Source organism: Eschscholzia californica, unplaced genomic scaffold (genome assembly GCF_041429995.1).
Source record: "Eschscholzia californica isolate CP2 unplaced genomic scaffold, dmEscCali1.0.p SCAF_2, whole genome shotgun sequence".
NCBI lineage: Eukaryota > Viridiplantae > Streptophyta > Magnoliopsida > Ranunculales > Papaveraceae > Eschscholzia > Eschscholzia californica.
The window spans coordinates 54,338,889-54,359,207 of record NW_028238309.1 but is presented as its reverse complement, the minus strand read 5'-3'; the positions used below and the strand labels follow the sequence as shown (position 1 = coordinate 54,359,207).

Below are 20,319 nucleotides of genomic sequence, written 5' to 3'. Positions count from 1 at the left end.
TAACCGTTTTGGAAAGCAAATCTATTTCCAAATCGATTCAAAACAAAAATCGTAACCAAATCAGTTTTCTCTCTCTTTACAGATTTCGAAACCAAATAAATTTTCTCTCTCTTACTATGTAAATTTTTTTCGATTCAAATCAATTTTCTCTCACTTAACTTTCAAATTTCGAAATAGTATATTTTTTGGGATCAATATTTAGCGTGATTTGGGGGTTAACATACAAAACATATATATCACTTTCTCTCACTTAACTTTCAGATTTGGAAATAGTATATTTTTCTGGGAACATTAAAGCAACATTTGTTTTCGTTTTTACTCATACATAAATACACATAGAATACAAATTATGAAACAAATACGTAAATTATGTATTATTTATGACGAGGAAACCATCATTTGGCAAGTATACAACATAATTTATCAAATGTATGTGGGTCTTGTTCAATAAATTACACATAATTTCTTTTACATTACACATCCTTTACATTCTGTTACAAAAAAAATACAAAATCTTCTCTGGTTCAAAAATGGTGTCCATCCATGTACTCTCCATTAGTTTCGTTGACTCACTTTGATTTGATGATTCTCTTTGAAATTTCATCTGGTAATTTACGCTAAAGTACATGTACTGTAAATTCTGTTATGAGTAACTGTACGAAAGAACAAATGTTTCATAAATCCGTACGGATTGAAAACCATATCTGAAGAAAAAAATGAGAATATCATTAAGCTTAAACTACAAATCTAAAGATATCTACTTTGATGATTGATTGCAATAATTAAAAACTCGAGTTGAAGGATTGAACATCAAGATCAAAAACATAAATGAAATTTTAAGAGAGAGAAAGAAAATAAACATCAAACATTCGATTGTTTCTATGAATTAGTACAAAAAATCTTTGAAACTTATACTCAAAATCATATATGATCAACTTTAGAGGGAGAATCTGTTATAATAAACTGAAACATAATATAAAATCATATAAAACAGAAAGTGTTTTACCTCATTAACGATGAAGAAGATGATTTCAGCAGCTCTAATGAAGATAAACAATGGAGGTTTTTACTGCTGCTGTAATGAAGATGAAACAATTATAGAGGTTTGTACTGCTGCTGGTGAGTTTAATGGAGGTTTATTGGAGCTTTCGTTTTTAGAGAGAAAGAAAGTTTCCCGATTTCAGTTACGGAATATATTGAAGATGAAATTTACTTTGAATTTAAACGTGATTAGAGAGAGAATGTGGAGATAAAAATGGAAAAAAGATATTTTGGATTTTAGAATGTAAATCAGATTTTATATATAAAGAAGGTTAGTATAGGTATTATAAATTAATATGTAATCTATGTAATCTAGGGATTTGTGTTTTCTCTCTAGATGAGAAAAAATAGTGAACAAAATTTTATTTAACAATCAGAAAATATATTGATCAACTAAAGTTGACAAATCTTTTATAAAGTCTTTGAACCCCAGATAAAATCTGATTGTTAAATAAAATCTCATTGTCGGCGACTTTAATTTTTTTTTCAAATCTTTCTCTCTTATCTTTTTTTCCTATCACCAAATCCAACAACCACCATCATCATTTGCATATCTCTCTATTTCTTTCTCTCACCTGTGTCTCCCTCTCTCTCTATCGTTTTTTCTCATCCCATTCTAAGTGGAAAATCATGGAAAGCCAGGTATTTCTTTTTTTCTTAAACCTCTTTGTTTTGGAGAAACTTTTGCTTTCTAAATGATGTTCACTTTGTGCTCGATGAAATGGCTCAAAGATGTAAAACAACTTAATTTTGGATAACCACAATTTTCATCATAAAACTTCAAAATTTTGAGTTGGGAAACCATGTTTCGGAATCTACAGTTTCAAATAGATGACGAAATTGCTAGATGAACTGTTGAAAGGTACTCTCTCAAGGATAGGAATAGTAGTTTAGTACTATTGGTGGGTTGATGACCATTTGATGAAGTTGTCCTTTAGTAAGAGAAGGGAAGAAAACGTGAACATATTATTTTTTGATGCAATGGTTACATAGATTTGATTCATTAGTTACTACAACACCACTCAGGTCACTTTAAATATGCAGATACTCTGAATTACCACGTACAAATTACAAATATCACAGCTAAGACTTGAAATCTTTCTTGTTCGACTTCCTGTCCTTCTCGTGCATTTTTTTGTAACGCCCCAAATCCAGATTTCCACGTCGACCGCCATGAAAACCTAAACTTAAAGCATTTCTCCGCAGAACAGTAAACATATACGATATACTCATCAAGGAGACAAATAGTATCGAACATGAAGCTCAAAAATTAACAATAAATCATCTAATAAAATTTTACCAAGTTTCTCAAAACTCACAGGATGTCTCTAAGTCATCGACACAAATGTCGGACAAGATAAAACATAAATAACACCAAGTGTTTAGGAGATACAACTCCAAATAACTACCTAAAGAAAGACCGAAAACCACTAAAGAAACTCCTCCAAAGCTAACTATGACTCAAGCAGGTGGCACTTCCCGATTTCCTTGTCCTGAAAAATAAAAGGTTGGGTCAGACCCCAACAAGTAGATTTCGAAACCTCTAAAGCCTCAATAGACAGTTTCAAGAGCTACCAAAACAAATAGACAACCACATATCATGTAAAGATGTCCAAGCATAGTATCCGAGTTGTGACCATTAGAAATAAAGTGTACCACATATGTAACAAACAACAAAAAGCGACATGACGAGTTGGTGTCCACCTTATGTAAGAGTGTGGTCCACAAGGTCATCCATTGTGTTAGCGCCGATCCCATACGCTCCATACCTATATCACATCCGGTAGAGAAGGTCGAACCAACCACATAACTCTTACAACCCTTCACCAACTCCATCACGTCACACATACATAATATCACACCATTTGTAATAAACAACCAAAAGCAATGTGACAAGTTGGTATCTACGTTGTATGAGAGTGTGGTCCACAAGGTCATCCATTGTGTTAGCGCCGACCCCATACGCTCCATACCTATATCACATCCGGTAGAGAGGGTCGAACCAACCACAAAACTCTCACAACCCTCCACCAACTCCATCACATCACACACATACAATAGCATCACACCACAACATACATAAATCAAAATTATATTCATTAGTATGTTACGACATACGAGTTTCATATTTATAATGTTTGCAAGTAATTAATCAATGATGATAATAGCCTAAAATTCTCATATCATGTTGAGTTTTAGCACATGTTCATGTATCTATATAAAGAGTATTGTCCAATAGTGAGAGGCATCTAATTATAAGAGTTATATACTAAAATCATGGCAAATAAAGAGGTCTAGCCCTAAATATTATTGTAATACATGAATCTAGCATGAAAATGTAAATGAAGATTGTATGGTTCATCAAGTATGTCATTATAGCAAATAATCTCAAAATCTAACACATAGATGAGATTCAAAGAGACCCCAAAAAAATAAGTTTGTAGGAATATAAATCTACTACTTCTAATATATATATTTGTGTCAAGAACCCTAGTCTATGTTCAAGAAATACTAAAATCAAGGGTTTGTAGTTTCATCTAATTTGTCTAGGGTTTATTTATAAAAATGGCTATTCAAACCCTAGAGAGATAGAAATCTACCTTAGATCCCAAGCAAAATAAGCCCCAAGTGAAGAACAAGAAAGATAAATCACCAAGCTCCAAACCCTTCTTCTTCCTGTAACTTTCTCTCACTAGAAAATCCCAAAATCTTTATTTCTCTCTCTCTAACCCAAAATGAGGCTGCTAAAGTTTCAAAAGAAAGAAAGGAAAAGGAGGGGACAAAGAGGGGCTAGGGTTTCTATGAAGTGGGGTATTAAATGGGTGTTACTATAGGCACCCTAAATATTAGTAGGAGCACTACAATCTCCCCTCCTAAAAGAAAATTTCGTCCTCGAAATTGAACGTACCTGGTGAGAGGAAGAGATGAGGATAACGGAGTTGCATATCATCCTCGCGCTCCCAAGTAACCTCTTTATCATTGTGATGATTCCACTGAACTTTGACCATGGGAATAGTCTTTCGGCGAAGCACATGCTCTCTTCGATCAACGATGCGAACTGGTTCCTCCTCATATGATGCATTTGGTTGGAGCTCTAAATCATGGTAGTTAACCACCAAATGTTGATCCTCATCTCTCACATGCTTCCGAAGCATCGATATGTGAAATACGTTGTGCACTCCTGCCAAACTTGCAGGCAAGTCAAGACGATAAGCTACTTTGCCCACCTTTGCCACTATCCTGAAAGGTCCAATGTATCTGGGAGCCAACTTTCCTTTCTTACCGAACCGTAAAACACCCTTCATAGGTGACACCTTCAATAACACCTCCTCTCCAACGATAAACTCCAAATCTCTACGTCGTTTGTCAGCATAACTCTTCTGACGACTCTGAGCTGCTTTGAGCCTACTCCGAATTAACGCAATCTTTTCAGAAGTATCCCGAATCACCTCTGGTCCATCTAGTTTAGCATCTCCTGCCTCTGTCCAACACAATGGTGATCGACAAGGCCTCCCATATAATGCCTCGAAAGGAGCCATGCCAATGCTAGATTGGTAACTATTATTATATGCGAACTCTACCAAGGGCAAGTGATCTTGCCAACTACCACCAAGATCTAGTATCGAGCACCGTAACATATCCTCGAGTACTTTGTTGACTCTCTCTGTCTGCCCATCCGTCTGAGGGTGAAAGGCGGTGCTAAAGTGTAATGATGTTCCCATAGAAGCCTGGAAACTCTTCCAGAACCGAGAAGTAAAGGATGAATCTCTATCTGACACAATAGACACTAGAACTCCGTGCAGCCTGACAATCTCCTTAATGTAAAATTGTGTCAGTCGATCTCCACTATCTATCGTCTTCACTGGTAAGAAGTGAGCCGACTTAGTCAGCCTATCAACTATCACTCAAATGGCATCAAAGCCTCGACTCGAACGCGGTAAACCTGTGATGAAGTCCATCGATATGTTCTCCCATTTCCACTCTGGAATAGGCAACGGTTCTAGAAGTCCCAACGGATGTCGATTTTCTGCTTTCACCATCTGACACACCTCACACTTCCTTACATGTTCAGCAACATCTTTCTTCATTCCGGACCACCAATATTGCCTCTTTAAGTCTTTGTACATCTTGTTACCACCAGGATGAACAGTGTACTTACTCCGATGTGCCTCGTCTAATATATCCCGTCTCAAGACCGGATCTGCCGGTACAAATAACCTCCCTCGGAACCTCAATCCTCCGTCCTGTCCTGTACTGAACTCAGTTTCAGTTTCTTGCATTAACGAAACCTGTTTCTGGCACCACTCATCGTTAACTTGCACATCCACAATACGGTCCAGCAAGGATGGCCTAACAACCATACTACCCAGAAATAACAAGTCAACTCCTGACCCAACCATATCAATGTCATATGTTGCCACATCCTCCAACATCTTCCACTGATTCATCATCAATGCGGCTATGATACCAATTGGTTGTCAACTTAATGCATCAGCTACTACATTAGCCTTACCCGGGTGGTACTGTAGCGAGAAGTCATAGTCTTTCATCAACTCTAACCATCGGCGTTGGCGCATGTTCAACTCCTTTTGCGAGAATAGATACTTGAGGCTCTTATGGTCGGTAAAGAGATCAAACTTTTCTCCGTACAAATAATGTCTCCAAATCTTCAAAGCAAACACTATAGCTGCCAACTCTAAGTCATGAGTTGGATAATTCCGCTCATGCGGTCTCAACTGCCTCGAAGCATAGGCAACCACCTTATCACTCTGCATAAGAACACAACCCAAACCCTGAATTGAAGCATCAATGTAAATCACTAACCGAACACCACCCTCAGGAATGGTCAAAACTGGTGCAGTAGTTAATCTCGTCTTTAGTTCTTGAAATGCCAAGTCACACTCTGTAGACCATCGAAACGGAACTTCCTTCTTAGTTAGGTTCGTCAAAGGACCTGCAATACTCGAGAACCCCTTGATAAACCGCCTGTAATATTCAGCCAATCCCAGAAAACTACGAACCTCCGTCGCAGATGTGGGTTGCTTCCAATTAAGCACTGCCTCGACCTTAGAAGGGTCGACTGATACTCCGATGCTAGAAATAACATGACCCAAGAACTTTACTTCTTCTTGCCAAAATTCACACTTCTCGAACTTAGCATACAACTGATGTTCCATCAGTCTCTCTAGTACTTGTCGCAAGTGATCCTCATGATCTTCCTTAGTTCTAGAGTAGATAAGGATATCATCAATAAATACGATGACAAACTTATCTAAGAAATCTCGAAATACCCGATTCATCAAATCCATGAAAGCTGTTGGAGCATTAGTCAAACCAAAAGGCATAACCAAAAACTCATAAGAACCATAACGTGTCGCAAATGCAGTCTTAGGAATGTCTTCTTCTCTAACCCGTAACTGATGATACCCTGATCTCAAGTCAATCTTCGAAAACCACTTGGATCCTCTCAGTTGATCGAATAAGTCATCGATCCTCGGTAAAGGGTACTTATTCCTCACAGTAACCTTATTCAACTCCCTATAATCAATACACAACCTCATCGATCCGTCTTTCTTTTTAACAAAAAGAACAGGCGCACCCCACGGGGAGCTACTCTGGCGTATGAAACCCAAGTCAAGTAACTGTTGAATCTGGTCCTTGAGCTCACGTAGTTCAACTGGAGCCATTCGGTAATGAGTTTTAGCTATCGGTGCAGTACCCGGTTCCAACTCTATGCAGAAGTCAACCTCTCTGCGTGGTGGCAACCCTGGTATATAGCTGAACACCCCATGGTACTCACATACCACATCAATCATCTCTAGCGTCTTACCCATCACCGGATGCTCTATCAGTTCCACGTTACCCAAGTGCATCTCCCTCATCTGTCTCGTAAGTCCAGACACAACCAACACTCGGAAGAGAAAATGTGACCGTCTTGGCAAAACAGTCCACAAGTGCATGATATGAAGCAAGCCAATCCATGCCTAGGATGACATCATAGTAAACTAACTGAAGTACAAAGAGGTCTGAAGCAAACTCTCGTTCACCTAATTTAATAATGCACCCCCGACAAATGTGGTCTATCACTATAGACCCACCCCAAGGTGACGATACAACAAAAGGGCTCACACATCGATTTAACACAATAGGCAAAGTGCGTACAAAAGAAGTAGAAATAAATGTACCCATGGCACCAGGATCAAATAATACTCTTCCCAGATTACTATGAATAAGAAATGTACCTTCAACCACCTCAGCAGGTGCTCCAACATCCCTAGGAACTACGGCATTCAGCTGCAGCTGCTGACCCCGTCCCTGCAACCTCCCTTGTTGATTATGATCATGTTGTCGCCCTTGATTACCAATTCGAGTCTCATTCTTCTTAGGACAATCAACTGCTCTATGACCCTGCCCATGACAAGTGTAACAAATTCCCTGGAAAGCTCTCTGTCTTCCCCAGTTGCCATTCAGTGGTTCTGGTTGTCCACCAGTTGCTACCACTGCTCTATCATCCCGATCTGTACGAGGCCTCTTGCCATCACGCTGTCCATGATAGCGGTCACTTCGATTCTTACCACCGTTCTTGTTGTTATTACCACTCCAGTTCTGGTTATGTCCCATCTCTCCCTTGCCACTCCTCTGCTTCCTCATCTCTTGAATGTAGTCATCTTGTGCCTTAGCACATGTCACCACTTTCTGATAAGTGTCAAAACTAGGTTGCCCAATGATTTGTCTCGCAATGTTAGGTAGCAACCCATTCACAAACCTCTCAATCTTATACTGTTCAGTAGGGATCAAGTGAGTTGCAAACAATGACAGTCGATGAAACTCTTGCTCATACTCTAAGACTGTCTGATTCTCTCCCTGCTTCAAATTTTGAAATTCTTTTGATACTTTCTGTTGTGTTGAATATGGAAAGTAATTTGCCTTGAATACATCCTTAAACTGTGTCCATGTCATAGCCATAGGATCTACTAACCGAGCCTCTGTATCCCACCAAGAAGCGGCATTTCCTTCCAACTGAAACACTGCCATTCTCTGCTTATACACATCTGAGCACTCGAGATTCTGCAAAATCTTATCCATCTTCTGGCACCATGCATGTGCTCCTAAAGGTCCCGCGGTTCCATCAAATACAGGTGGCCCCATCTTCGTGAAATGGTGATAATGTTGCACCCAAGTCATCTCAGTCGGTGGTCTCTGATTCACCACAGGTACCACAAGACCTCCTGTTTCCCGTGTTGGAACCTGAACCCGATCTCGCTCCCGCTGCAATGTTAATCAAATCTTGCAATGCAGCTGCGTCAATGGTCACCGTTGCCCCTCCATTCGGATTTTGAACTGGAGTTGCACTGCTCTCAGCCTGCGCCGTTGTACCCACAGTTCCTGTTGATCCTCTTTCCTCGGCAAGGACTCCTCGACCTATCGCCTTGCCTGCACCTCGGCCTGTCCCCCTGCCTACACCTCGGCCTGTACCTCGGCCTCGGATGCGAGCACTACGACGTCCCCTACCAATAACTCCATCTCCGTCCATGAATCTAATGAAGAGAAGAATAAGGAGATAAACTAAATTATTGTCACGCACAACAACCAAAAAAAGATTAAAGTGCCACTACCGCTTCTAACTGTCTAATAGCCCTAGACACAATCCCTAGGATTTATGAACCTAGAGCTCTGATACCACTTTGTAACGCCCCAAATCCAGATTTCCACGTCGGCCGCCATGAAAACCTAAACTTAAAGCATTTCTCCGCAGAACAGTAAACATATACGATATACTCATCAAGGAGACAAATAGTATCGAACATGAAGCTCAAAAAGTAACAATAAATCATCTAATAAAATTTTACCAAGTTTCTCAAAACTCACAGGATGTCTCTAAGTCATCGACACAAATGTCGGACAAGATAAAACATAAATAACACCAAGTGTTTAGGAGATACAACTCCAAATAACTACCTAAAGAAAGACCGAAAACCACTAAAGAAACTCCTCCAAGGCTAACTATGACTCAAGCAGGTGGCACTTCCCGATTTCCTTGTCCTGAAAAATAAAAGGTTGGGTCAGACCCCAACAAGTAGATTTCGAAACCTCTAAAGCCTCAATAGACAGTTTCAAGAGCTACCAAAACAAATAGACAACCACATATCATGTAAAGATGTCCAAGCATAGTATCTGAGTTGTGACCATTAGAAATAAAGTGTACCACATATGTAACAAACAACAAAAAGCGACATGACGAGTTGGTGTCCACCTTATGTAAGAGTGTGGTCCACAAGGTCATCCATTGTGTTAGCGCCGACCCCATACGCTCCATACCTATATCACATCCAGTAGAGAGGGTCGAACCAACCACATAACTCTTACAACCCTTCACCAACTCCATCACGTCACACATACATAATATCACACCATTTGTAATAAACAACCAAAAGCAATGTGACAAGTTGGTATCTACGTTGTATGAGAGTGTGGTCCACAAGGTCATCCATTGTGTTAGCGCCGACCCCATACGCTCCATACCTATATCACATCCGGTAGAGAGGGTCGAACCAACCACAAAACTCTCACAACCCTCCACCAACTTCATCACATCACACACATACAATAGCATCACACCACAACATACATAAATCAAAATCATATTCATTAGTATGTTACGACATACGAGTTTCATATTTATAATGTTTGCAAGTAATGAATCAATGATGATAATAGCCTAAAATTCTCATATCATGTTGAGTTTTAGCACATGTTCATGTATCTATATAAAGAGTATTGTCCAATAGTGAGAGGCATCTAATTATAAGAGTTATATACTAAAATCATGGCAAATAAAGAGGTCTAGCCCTAAATATTATTGTAATACATGAATCTAGCATGAAAATGTAAATGAAGATTGTATGGTTCATCAAGTATGTCATTATAGCAAATAATCTCAAAATCTAACACATAGATGAGATTCAAAGAGACCCCAAAAAAATAAGTTTGTAGGAATATAAATCTACTACTTCTAGTATATATATTTGTGTCAAGAACCCTAGTCTATGTTCAAGTAATACTAAAATCTAGGGTTTGTAGTTTCATCTAATTTGTCTAGGGTTTATCTATAAAAATGGCTATTCAAGCCCTAGAGAGATAGAAATCTACCTTAGATCCCAAGCAAAATAAGCCCCAAGTGAAGAACAAGAAAGATAAATCACCAAGCTCCAAACCCTTCTTCTTCCTCTAACTTTCTCTCACTAGAAAATCCCAAAATCTTTATTTCTCTCTCTCTAACCCAAAATGAGGCTGCTAAAGTTTCAAAAGAAAGAAAGGAAAAGGAGGGGACAAAGTGGGGCTAGGGTTTCTATGAAGTGGGGTATTAAATGGGTGTTACTATAGGCACCCTAAATATTAGTAGGAGCACTACATTTTTGCTTTCTCTTCTTCTCTTTGTCAGCCACCATATCACTGAAATTTTCACGTTGGCTACTCAGCTTATCCTCCCTTGCTTCTTCATACTTGGCAGCTAATACAGTGAGAAGGAGAGATAGATAGTGAAAGAGAATAAGAGAGGAGATGGACTGTGAGGGGGTGAGAGAGCTAGAGAGTGAGAAGGCAGTGAGAGAAGGAGAAAGAGGGAGAGAGAAAGAGCAACAGGTCAGAGAGGGAGAGAGGTTAGAGAGAAGGAGGAAGAAAAAAGAAGAGAAAATGGTGGTGGTGATGGTGACGTGACTCGTGAGATGGTGGTCGGAATTGAAGAACAAGAAGAAGAAATATTTCATTTCTCCAGAAAAACTTCTAAATTTCACATCTTCCGTTTAAAATATTTCACCCTGGATAATATTCTTATTTCCCTAAACCAACGGCCTTCCTAATTGCTTATTCAGTGCGTTTATAAACGAATATCGTCATATTACCTATCTTGATTGTATGAGTACATCAAAATTATTCATATTCTCCACAATTCTTTTCCGTATGATGCAAAGATAAACCTAATTTGGTACCCTTTTTCCGTGCTATATTTTTTTTGGGTGAAAAGAGGTTAATACCTCAATTTTATTAGCTATTAGAGCTTGAATTCATGTTGGACAAATCTGTCTTCAACTGACTTACAAGATAACTCGGAATCTGATAGATTTCCGTAGTTTGATTTAGATCACTACTATAAGCACGTTTAGCAAGAGTATGAGCTACATTATTAGCTTCACGATTATAAAAAAAGGAAGTCATTATTTTGTAGCCTCGAAGCTTCCTCTGTAATCTCCATGATAAGGGGTCTGATTCTCTGTGGGATGTTGTCCTTCTCCATCGAACAAGCCATTATAATAGTCATTGCATCCCCCTAACCATATTCCGGCAAATTAAGCGCTAGTTGGACCGCCAAGCGAGCTACAATAGCCTCGGCCTCCATTGCCGAAGATGCATTTGCTCTACACAATAGAGCCATTACAAAGTTCCCCTCGTCATTTCTACACACTGCAGCTGCTCCCGCTATATTATTGCAATACGCCTCATCGAAATTGATTTTCAATACACCTCTTGGACGCCGCTTACAACAATCCACTTCTTTCACCACCAAATGATCCATATGATGTTCCATATTGGTGTTTCCATTGGAGAATTCAGTGTGCATGTCTTGAATTGCTTTAATAATTTTTTACCCGTCGGTTAGTATACTTTGGAAAACACAATATTTCTAGCTTTCCACATAAACCACATAACATAACTCCGAACTTCAATTACCCCTTCTTCCTCATTACTTCCTAGCCAACGACATAACAATTGTTTGAAACTCTCTTCACCTTCAACTGTTAGGTTTAAAGGGAGCACAACCAAGTTCTATTACCTTCTTACACATTCAGAACAAATAGTCACTATCTTCTACTACGATCTTCTACTTCTTCGTGTTATATATGTGAACATTTAACCATTCGCTTTTATAACAAATGGATAACCTTCAACGACATAACAATTGTTTAATACCCTTTTTCCGTGCTATATATGTGAACATTTAACAGTTCACTTTTATAACAATAAGTACTAAGTACAAATAAATTTGTTATGTTTGTAAAGTAAATTAAATATATTCAATAAGTACTAAGTCCAATCCTCATAAAAAAGTACTAAGTCCAAATAAATTTGTTATGTTTGTAAAGTAAATTAAATATATTACGCAAACTGCGATTTTAACGAACAAAATCTTTGGTACACACCAGCAAACTACGTCTAAAGATTATCCAATGTAGTTTAATCTATGTAATTATACAAAAATAAATAAACTATAGATAACAATATGAGCTCTTCTTAGAGATGACTAAATCAATTGGCACACAACAGCAAAGTACGTCGATTATCCACATGAATCTCAAAGAAGTAGTCTTTCTTGATTTCGAGCTTACGCTTTACAAAATAATATTTCGGCCAAATCTCATCTGGTCGACCAGTCTTTAGTTTTCTTAATTTCGAACTTGACCTTGTCAAAGGAAAATTTAATGAGATACCTAGTAATAACATTGTTGGAACTAGTCTTATATTTCTTGCATCACGTCCCAGTCAAATATTATTAAGAATAACAAATGACTCTTTCCCTCTGATCTCCTTGCCTTCTCTCCTATAAATTGAGACATCTAACATTATCTCTCCACAACAAAATTTTCAAAGATGGCTGCGAAAAATATGTGCATGATCTTCCTAATATGTCTCACTATTGCAACCACTGTGGTTGCCCAAAGTGCTTCGAATGTTCGCTCTACTTACCATATCTATAATGCAGCCCGAAATGGATGGGATCTTAACAGAGTTGGCGCTTACTGTGCCACATGGGATGCCAACAAGCCGCTCGCATGGCGAAAAAAGTATGGTTGGACTGCCTTCTGCGGCCCCGTAGGGCCTCGTGGTCGGGATTCCTGTGGAAGGTGCTTGAGGGTACGTATGGGGACATTAAACAAATCCTGTATTTGTTTTACCCAATCCTCATCCTAATTCATCTTAAATCAACACCTTTATTTGGGGTGTTGGGTTATTTGTTTACAAATAAGGGTAACAAAGCAAATGGGCCTTTGGTCCAGTAGTTCACATCCCCACAAAACTCAGAAGTCATATGTTCTGATCTTCGTAGAGATGGCATTTGAGTCGTTTTCTTATAGTCGCCTAACAAACTGTTAAAGTTCTTACACAAAATCTATACCGGAAAATCATTTTTAGTAGTAATACATGTGTGTTTAGTGTGTATCCTCATAATTGCTCATATTGGCCATCTCTTATGTAGGCTTTGGTGTTGGTTTTTTGTTGTGTATTAAGTGGAAAAATGACTTGTTGAAGTGCAGGTAACAAATAGAGGGACCGGTGCTGCGATAACTGTGAGAATTGTCGACCAGTGTGCAAATGGAGGTTTGGATTTAGACGAACCTGTGTTTAGGAAGATCGACACCAACGGCAGAGGAATTGCTGCTGGCCATATGTTTGTCAACTACCAGTTCGTTAACTGTTGAGACTGACAATTCCATATTTCTTCTACGGAGACTATATGCATATCTAAAATATTGTATTTTTCTTTTGTGTTGTGTGATATTACATCGAGTGCATATGACATCATAAGAAGTTAACTTATAAGGAATAATGAAGTTTGTACTTTGTAGCCAAAATAAAAGGGGCAGGCAATAAGATGTTATTATTGTAAAAGATGTGAACAAGATAAATTAGGAAATGTGATTCAATAAAGTATATGCAAATTCAAATTTGAAGTCCTTACTAGGAAAATATAAAATCAAAAAATTGAGAGTATAGTGCCACATGAATAAAGAAAAACGTCGTGATTCAATATATATTTGGGATAACTTATTTTCTATTACCTTTGGGTATGAAACCTACAAATTTTGTTTAGAGCTATGTCCTAATACTATAAGCCTAGGACCCATAGATATGATGTCCCCTAGTTCTCTTTTAAGATAATAAATCTTAATCTTTCTGTTTAAACAAAGCAGATTACAACCACTTTGGTTGTTTCTTTTCTTCTGATAAATCAAAAAAAGAGTTATCTTCTCTAAACTAATTAAAAAATATGAAAACAATGATTATTTAAATCAAAATTAAACGTAATAAATATCCGAGTCGAAGATACCTCTGTCTTTAACACAATTTACACCTCGTATATAAGTACGAAAGGTAATGGTGTATGTCCCTCAGGATAAAACGGATTACCTATCAAGTTAAAGATGGTACCCCTTAGTTATGATTATTAAAATCAAAATTAAATGTAATAAATATCCGAGTCGAGGATAATCCTTAATTAAGACAATTTATACTCCGTATATTAGTACCAAGAGTAATGGTGTATGTCTCCTAGGATAAAACGGGATTACCTATCAAGTTAAAGATGGTATCTCTTAGTTATGATAGTCTGTGTGGTGCTTAGAAAAATTATGATATATTTGTTTGCTGAAATCTTATGGTATTTATAGGGGTACGCGTGTGCGATGCGCGGTCTGTGTGGTGCAACCCACGCCAAGCGCCCATCGTCTCAAAGAATCTATTATTAGTATGTGAAAAAATTCTATATAAAGATGTAAAGCTTTTGTTATTTATCCAATACGGTACTAATAATAAAAGTACACGTTGTAGTTATGCTTATATATTCCCCAAGTAAATCAATGATAAGTCATTCATATGAAATTGGATTTTGACAAACTTTATGTCTAACTTCAAGAGCTCGACGAGACCAATCCAATGGTTCGTCTTGATCCTGATTGGGACAACGTTTGGTTTCTCAAATTGGCAAAAAATAGATCCAATTTCTACAACAGTTGACTGGGGTCAATGAGTCAAGAGAACACCAAAAACTTGTGAGTCAATTCGCGTCAAGTCAACAAGGAGGATGAATCTAAAAGATGTTTGCCACTTAAGCACAGAACTAGGGGGTCGGTACGATAGTCCTAGGCGTCGTAAGCCCTGACTCAAATACAACCAGGTTTACCCTGGGATTTGCGAGAAAGCCAGGGACGTCTAAGTAAGCAGTTATCCTTAATCCCGAAATATGGGGAGGTACAAGCGTGCCTTACGCTTACGGACTTAATCCCGAATCTTATCAAAGATCTTAGTCGATGTAGATCTCGAGTATTTAACTAACTTTGGCTTCAAGAATCTCTAAAGGAGTAAACATCTCCTAGAAGATCTATCAACTCAGAAGATATCCACCTAGGATCCTAAAACAGAGGAACTCCTAAATATCCAAGATACAAGATAGCTTCAAAGGGAAACCCTAAGTCTTCTAATACGGGAAAGTAGTTTCAATCCCAAACCATGGATCTCAACCGCCTCATCATCACCATCTATCAACAGTTGGTCAAAGCAACCTATTAAAGGGCACCAAATTACCTCGAACAAGGTACGAATCCACGGTTCATTCAGTATTCAATTCTTTTAACTGCAAGGGCAGTTTGACTGTCTTGAGCGTTGAAGAGGTTTCCGAGCTCCTTGCAGGGTTTCCACCCAGGTTCAAAAGAGTGGGAGCGGGATTCAACGACGCAGATTCGTCAATTACGACGTGATCTAACCTTGTGGATTCACTATTCTGGCTGATACCATATTGACAAATTTTGACATCGACACACTCTACTCGATTGTAGACTCGGGTCGGGCACCAGAACAAGATCCAACTCTCTTCATCCTTCCCTCAGATCTTTTATCTGATCGCCAAAACATGATAAAATTAGTAAATTACAACGATGGGAATATGTACAAGTTGTATAAAAGACGATAACAATCCATACTTATCACAACTGAAACAAGAAAGTACTTCTACTGTTATAGTTTCTCGAAACAAAGAACCAGCGAGAAGTAAGAAAAAGACTGTTATTGTAAATGCTTGCACAAATGTCTTTGTAAAACAACATTTTTTTCAATTATGTCTTTTTTGTTGTTGCAATTCAATTATGTCAATGACAAACTAGTGTAACTAGAATTATATGATAAAACTATAAAATAAGCTAGTTTAGGGATTCAATATTAAAGAATAAATTATGAAAATCAAATGGTTACCCTGGCCCCTTGGTAATGGTAATCAAATTCCTGCATGAATAAAATAACAAAATGAAACTCAACATCTCAGACTATTCTCATTGTGTCTAAATTGAAGACAATATTTAACTATACCACTAGTCTTTAGATGGCGATTTCTGAGGTATCAATTGATTTTTTCTTCTCATTGTCTGAATTTGATCGTCTTAATGGTTGTATTTGAATTGTCTGAATCAAGTGAATCGAAAATGTACACAAATCAGTCATTTACACGAAGATCGTGAGTCAGACAAAAACGAAATTCTACAATCTGAATTACAGCTAGTATAGATCTTATTGAGTCAGATTTCAGATCTGACTTGGAAAAAAAACTATTATAATCTGTACATTGGATCATTGTTTCGTCTGTCCTAAACTTTTGTTGACTTGCAACGCAATTAATTTATCGGTACACAGGCTAATTGTTTGCTTGGTTCTCGATTATTATTGACCAAAATGAGTCAAGAAATTTAAGCAGCCAGACTTGACTTTCCACAGTCAATATATATGACAATAGCAGCCTAAGTGACTTATCCGAAATTAGTTTCGTTTGATATAGAAAACTCAACAAGATCTGATGATGTGCTCTCTGCTAGTTTGGATTATTATAAAAAATGTTAACAAATAATTCCACAAGATTTTATATTAGCCACTTAATAGGTCCCAAGTGTGTTACTTTTCTTGACAATATCCCAGTCAAAATCAAAGAGATGAATTTTCCCTAGAATTACCCTCTCTTGCCCTAGTTTCCCACTCTATAAATTGAGACATCTAAGACAATCCTCTCAACTCAAGAAAACTTAGAATTATGGCAACCAAAAATATATGCATCATCTTCCTAGTCTGTCTCACAATTGCAACCACTGTGGTTGCACAAAGTGCTCAAAATGTTCGGTCGACTTATCATATCTACAATGCTGCCCAAAATGGATGGGATCTTAACAGAGTTAGCGCTTACTGTGCTACTTGGGATGCCGGTCAGCCGCTTGAGTGGCGACAAAGGTATGGTTGGACTGCCTTCTGCGGCCCTGTTGGACCTCGTGGTCGTGACTCGTGTGGCAGGTGCTTGAGGGTAAGTTTCTAAACATTCAAGAAAAGTTTTTGTTAACTTTTCCAACTTTGTTTTTCATTCTTAGGTGTCAGTTTTATATATTTTGTATTACAAAATTAGTTGTTGCATACATTAACTCCTTTAATAATATGAAAAATATAAACTTTCAAATATGAACTTGTATTTAACATCTGCAGCCAAAATTTCCGAAAATACGATTTTATAGTCGGGCACACCTTAAAGAAGAAGAGGTCATTGGTTCTATCCTTTGATCCTCTTGAATTATCCCGTGTAATTTATGGTGTTGGAGTTAATTTACATGCCTATGAACTTCCCTTCGTTGAAGTAGGATGTTGGGCTCTTGGGTTGGTTTTAGGTGCTATAGAACTGGCCCAACCCTAACTTACTCTGGGCCTGACACGACTAAATAGGCGCCTACCCATTATTCCTAAAGGCGCCCCTCTCCCACATGAACCCCAATACCCCCACAAAATTTAGTTGTATGGGCACTTGTAGAACTTCAATTTTTTTTTAGGGAAGTGATGAGACTATGGAATGACTTGTTTACTGTATTAATGCAGGTGACAAACAGAGCAACTGGTGCTGCCGTGACGGTGAGAATTGTGGACCAGTGTGCCAATGGAGGGTTGGATTTGGATGAACCTGTTTTCAGGTCGATTGACACCAACGGTGGAGGAATTGCCGCTGGTCATATGTTTGTCGACTACCAGTTTGTCAACTGTTAATCTCTCGATGACTTGTCGAAAGACACCAACCGGCATATATATATCATGAAACTGTCCATTCATATATACATATAGTATGTATTAAGTGCACATGACTTCTTAATTAGTAAATTAACTTGTGAGGAATAATGAAGTTTGTAGCCAAATAAAAAGGACAGTAAATAAGCTATCATTGGGCATGAGATGTGAATGGCAAAAATAAATAAATCTAAGATTGATGAAGTATTTTATTGTAGTTGAATATTCAAATTAGCATTCCTTTAAAGTATATTCAAATCTAAAATGGGAACTTTTTTGTCAAAACTTACTCTAGGAAATTAATATACTATTCCTAGATATATCCTGGCTAAACATTTTATTTCGCATGACTAATGTGCCTTTTCAGCATTTATCCTTCTGTATCTCTTCTTTTTGAGATTTGATGTTGTTACGAAGAATACAGAACACGAAAATTGCTCAAAAACTTCTTATCAGTAACCTTAAAACTTTCTCCCTTTCGCCAGAATCGAAAGAAAGTAAAACAACTCCATACATTGATATCACTGTATTGGTGAGATCACTTGAGGGGTTGTAGGCTGGGCCACGTGCCCCCACAAACCCGAAATAAGCAAAAAAGTCGTGGAGCCCAAGCTGGTTGGTTCAACTTCGACATGATAATTCTATAAAGATTTTACCTTAGTGATATGTTCTGATCTTTCCAACAGTCAAGGGACAATTCCCACGTAGATATCTAAAATTTTTGAGAGAATAACAGATTAAACAAATGACAAATGGAAACCTAAGATGACTAAAGACGAGAGAGCAAAAATGACATAAAAAGATGAAAAAAGACAAAGGAAAAAATAAAGAGCGTCTCGCAGAGCATGGTGAACCAAGTGCTTACGATACAAATAAGTAGGTGATCAACGGGCCGTGTCGTGTCGTGTCGTGCCTAGACCACAAGGTCTGAGCACAGAAACTGTTGAAATATCTTTCTATGTGTTAAGATATCCCATATAATAATATTAGAAAATATCAAATATTAGAAACTAGTAAAATATTAGGAACTAGTAAATATAGTAGCATAAAACTATTAAAAACTAGTAAGATATTAAGAACTAGTAAAATTAGAAACTAATAATATTGTAACTCTATAAATAGAGTCTTATATTTCCTTTGTAAATCAACAAGGAATAAAACAAGTTTTTTTTATCAATTTCAACTTGGTACCAGAGCCAACGGTCTTAAATTTATTTTGTGAATTTGTATTGATTAAAAGGGAAAGAGCCTTCATCTTCATATTATTTTTTCCAGTTTAGTTAAAGTGAAGGGCTACTGATGCTTCTGCAATAATCACTCACAATAAAGCAAAGTCAAATTTTGCTAAAGTTGTTGGTCAATCTGACAAAACTACTTATAAGTGTACTCACTGCAACAAAATTGGTCATACCAAAAGTCATTGTTATGAACTATTAGGCTATCCAGAATGGTGGGATTATAATAGAAAGAAAAACTCTAAGAAGATCCTAGACCCAACTGCTAAGCAAGTTTCATCGAAAGTAGCCACTACAGGTAATGTAGGCAAGACTTTAAATATGTCTACACATGTTTCGAATAGTACTTGGATAATTGATTCTGGTGCTACAGATCATATGACTTTTGATTCTAGACAGGTTTCAACCATTAACCAATCTTCACATAAATATGTCTCGACTGCCAATGGCACCTCAGCCCCTGTTGTAGGGGATAGACCTATAACTCTAACGAATATATTGAACTTAGACTCTGTTTTGGTTGTCCCATCTTTAGAACATAATTTATTATCAGTGTCTCAAATAACCACCACTCTATTTTGTGTTGTCATCTTTTGGCCTAAATTTTGTGTATTTAAGGACATCCGGACAAGGCAAACAATTGGTCATGGTGTTAGGCGAGGAAAGTTGTATTACTTGGATTTAGTATCTGAAAACTCTAGTAAATTACGTCAAACATTAGTAACGAACAATTCTGAAATAAAAAATAAAGATGAAATATGATTATGGCATCAGCGTCTGGGGCATGCCTCATTCGGTTACCTTAAGAAATTATTTCCATCGTTATTTATTAAATGTGATGTTTCAAGTTTTCAATGTGAGGTTTATGCACTTGCAAAAAGTCATCGTGCATCGTTTTCGTTAAATTTAAATAAAAGTCCAACTCCTTTTATGATCTTACATTCCGATGTCTGTGGTCCATCTAAGGTTCCTACTTTGGGTGGGGCACGGTGGTTTGTTACCTTTATTGATGATTGTACTAGGATGACTTGGGTGTGTTTGATGAAATCTAAAAGTGAGGTAAAGTTATTGTTTCAGAAGGTTCATAAGTTGTTTAGTACTCAGTACAACACAAATGTTCAGATACTTTGTAGTGACAACGAAGGAGAGTATATGGATCATGAACTTCAAACTTATTTGGATTCTCATG

At 37.6% G+C, this 20,319-nt stretch overlaps 2 protein-coding genes and 1 long non-coding RNA gene across 3 annotated transcripts; 2 read left to right on the top strand and 1 right to left on the bottom strand.

Annotated features, from left to right (window-relative positions):
- The first annotated feature begins 1,572 nt into the window (after positions 1–1,572).
- Positions 1,573–13,732, top strand: LOC147559098 (pathogenesis-related protein PR-4-like). The gene is made up of 3 exons (XM_086660882.1): positions 1,573–2,166; positions 10,445–12,951; positions 13,353–13,732. The coding sequence occupies exons 2-3, from the start codon at positions 12,688–12,690 to the stop codon at positions 13,515–13,517; spliced, it is 429 nt and encodes a 142-aa protein (XP_086517008.1). The 5' UTR covers positions 1,573–2,166; positions 10,445–12,687; the 3' UTR covers positions 13,518–13,732.
- On the bottom strand, positions 8,830–10,340 carry LOC147559099 (uncharacterized). The gene is made up of 2 exons (XR_015234492.1): positions 10,192–10,340; positions 8,830–9,084 (listed from the first exon to the last, which is right to left on the bottom strand). It is a non-coding gene; the product is annotated as an uncharacterized LOC147559099 (long non-coding RNA).
- Positions 13,733–16,777: 3,045 nt separating the features above from the next.
- Positions 16,778–18,102, top strand: LOC147559097 (pathogenesis-related protein PR-4-like). Its single transcript, XM_086660881.1, has 2 exons — positions 16,778–17,152; positions 17,713–18,102. The coding sequence occupies exons 1-2, from the start codon at positions 16,889–16,891 to the stop codon at positions 17,875–17,877; spliced, it is 429 nt and encodes a 142-aa protein (XP_086517007.1). The 5' UTR covers positions 16,778–16,888; the 3' UTR covers positions 17,878–18,102.
- Positions 18,103–20,319: the final 2,217 nt, after the last annotated feature.

Coding starts and splice junctions, on each gene's coding strand:
- LOC147559097 (XM_086660881.1), top strand. CDS start 16,889: ATGGCAACCAAAAATATATGCATCATCTTCCTAGTCTGTCTCACAATT. Junction 17,153..17,712: donor CGTGTGGCAGGTGCTTGAGG/GTAAGTTTCTAA, acceptor GTATTAATGCAG/GTGACAAACAGAGCAACTGG.
- LOC147559098 (XM_086660882.1), top strand. CDS start 12,688: ATGGCTGCGAAAAATATGTGCATGATCTTCCTAATATGTCTCACTATT. Junction 12,952..13,352: donor CCTGTGGAAGGTGCTTGAGG/GTACGTATGGGG, acceptor GTTGAAGTGCAG/GTAACAAATAGAGGGACCGG.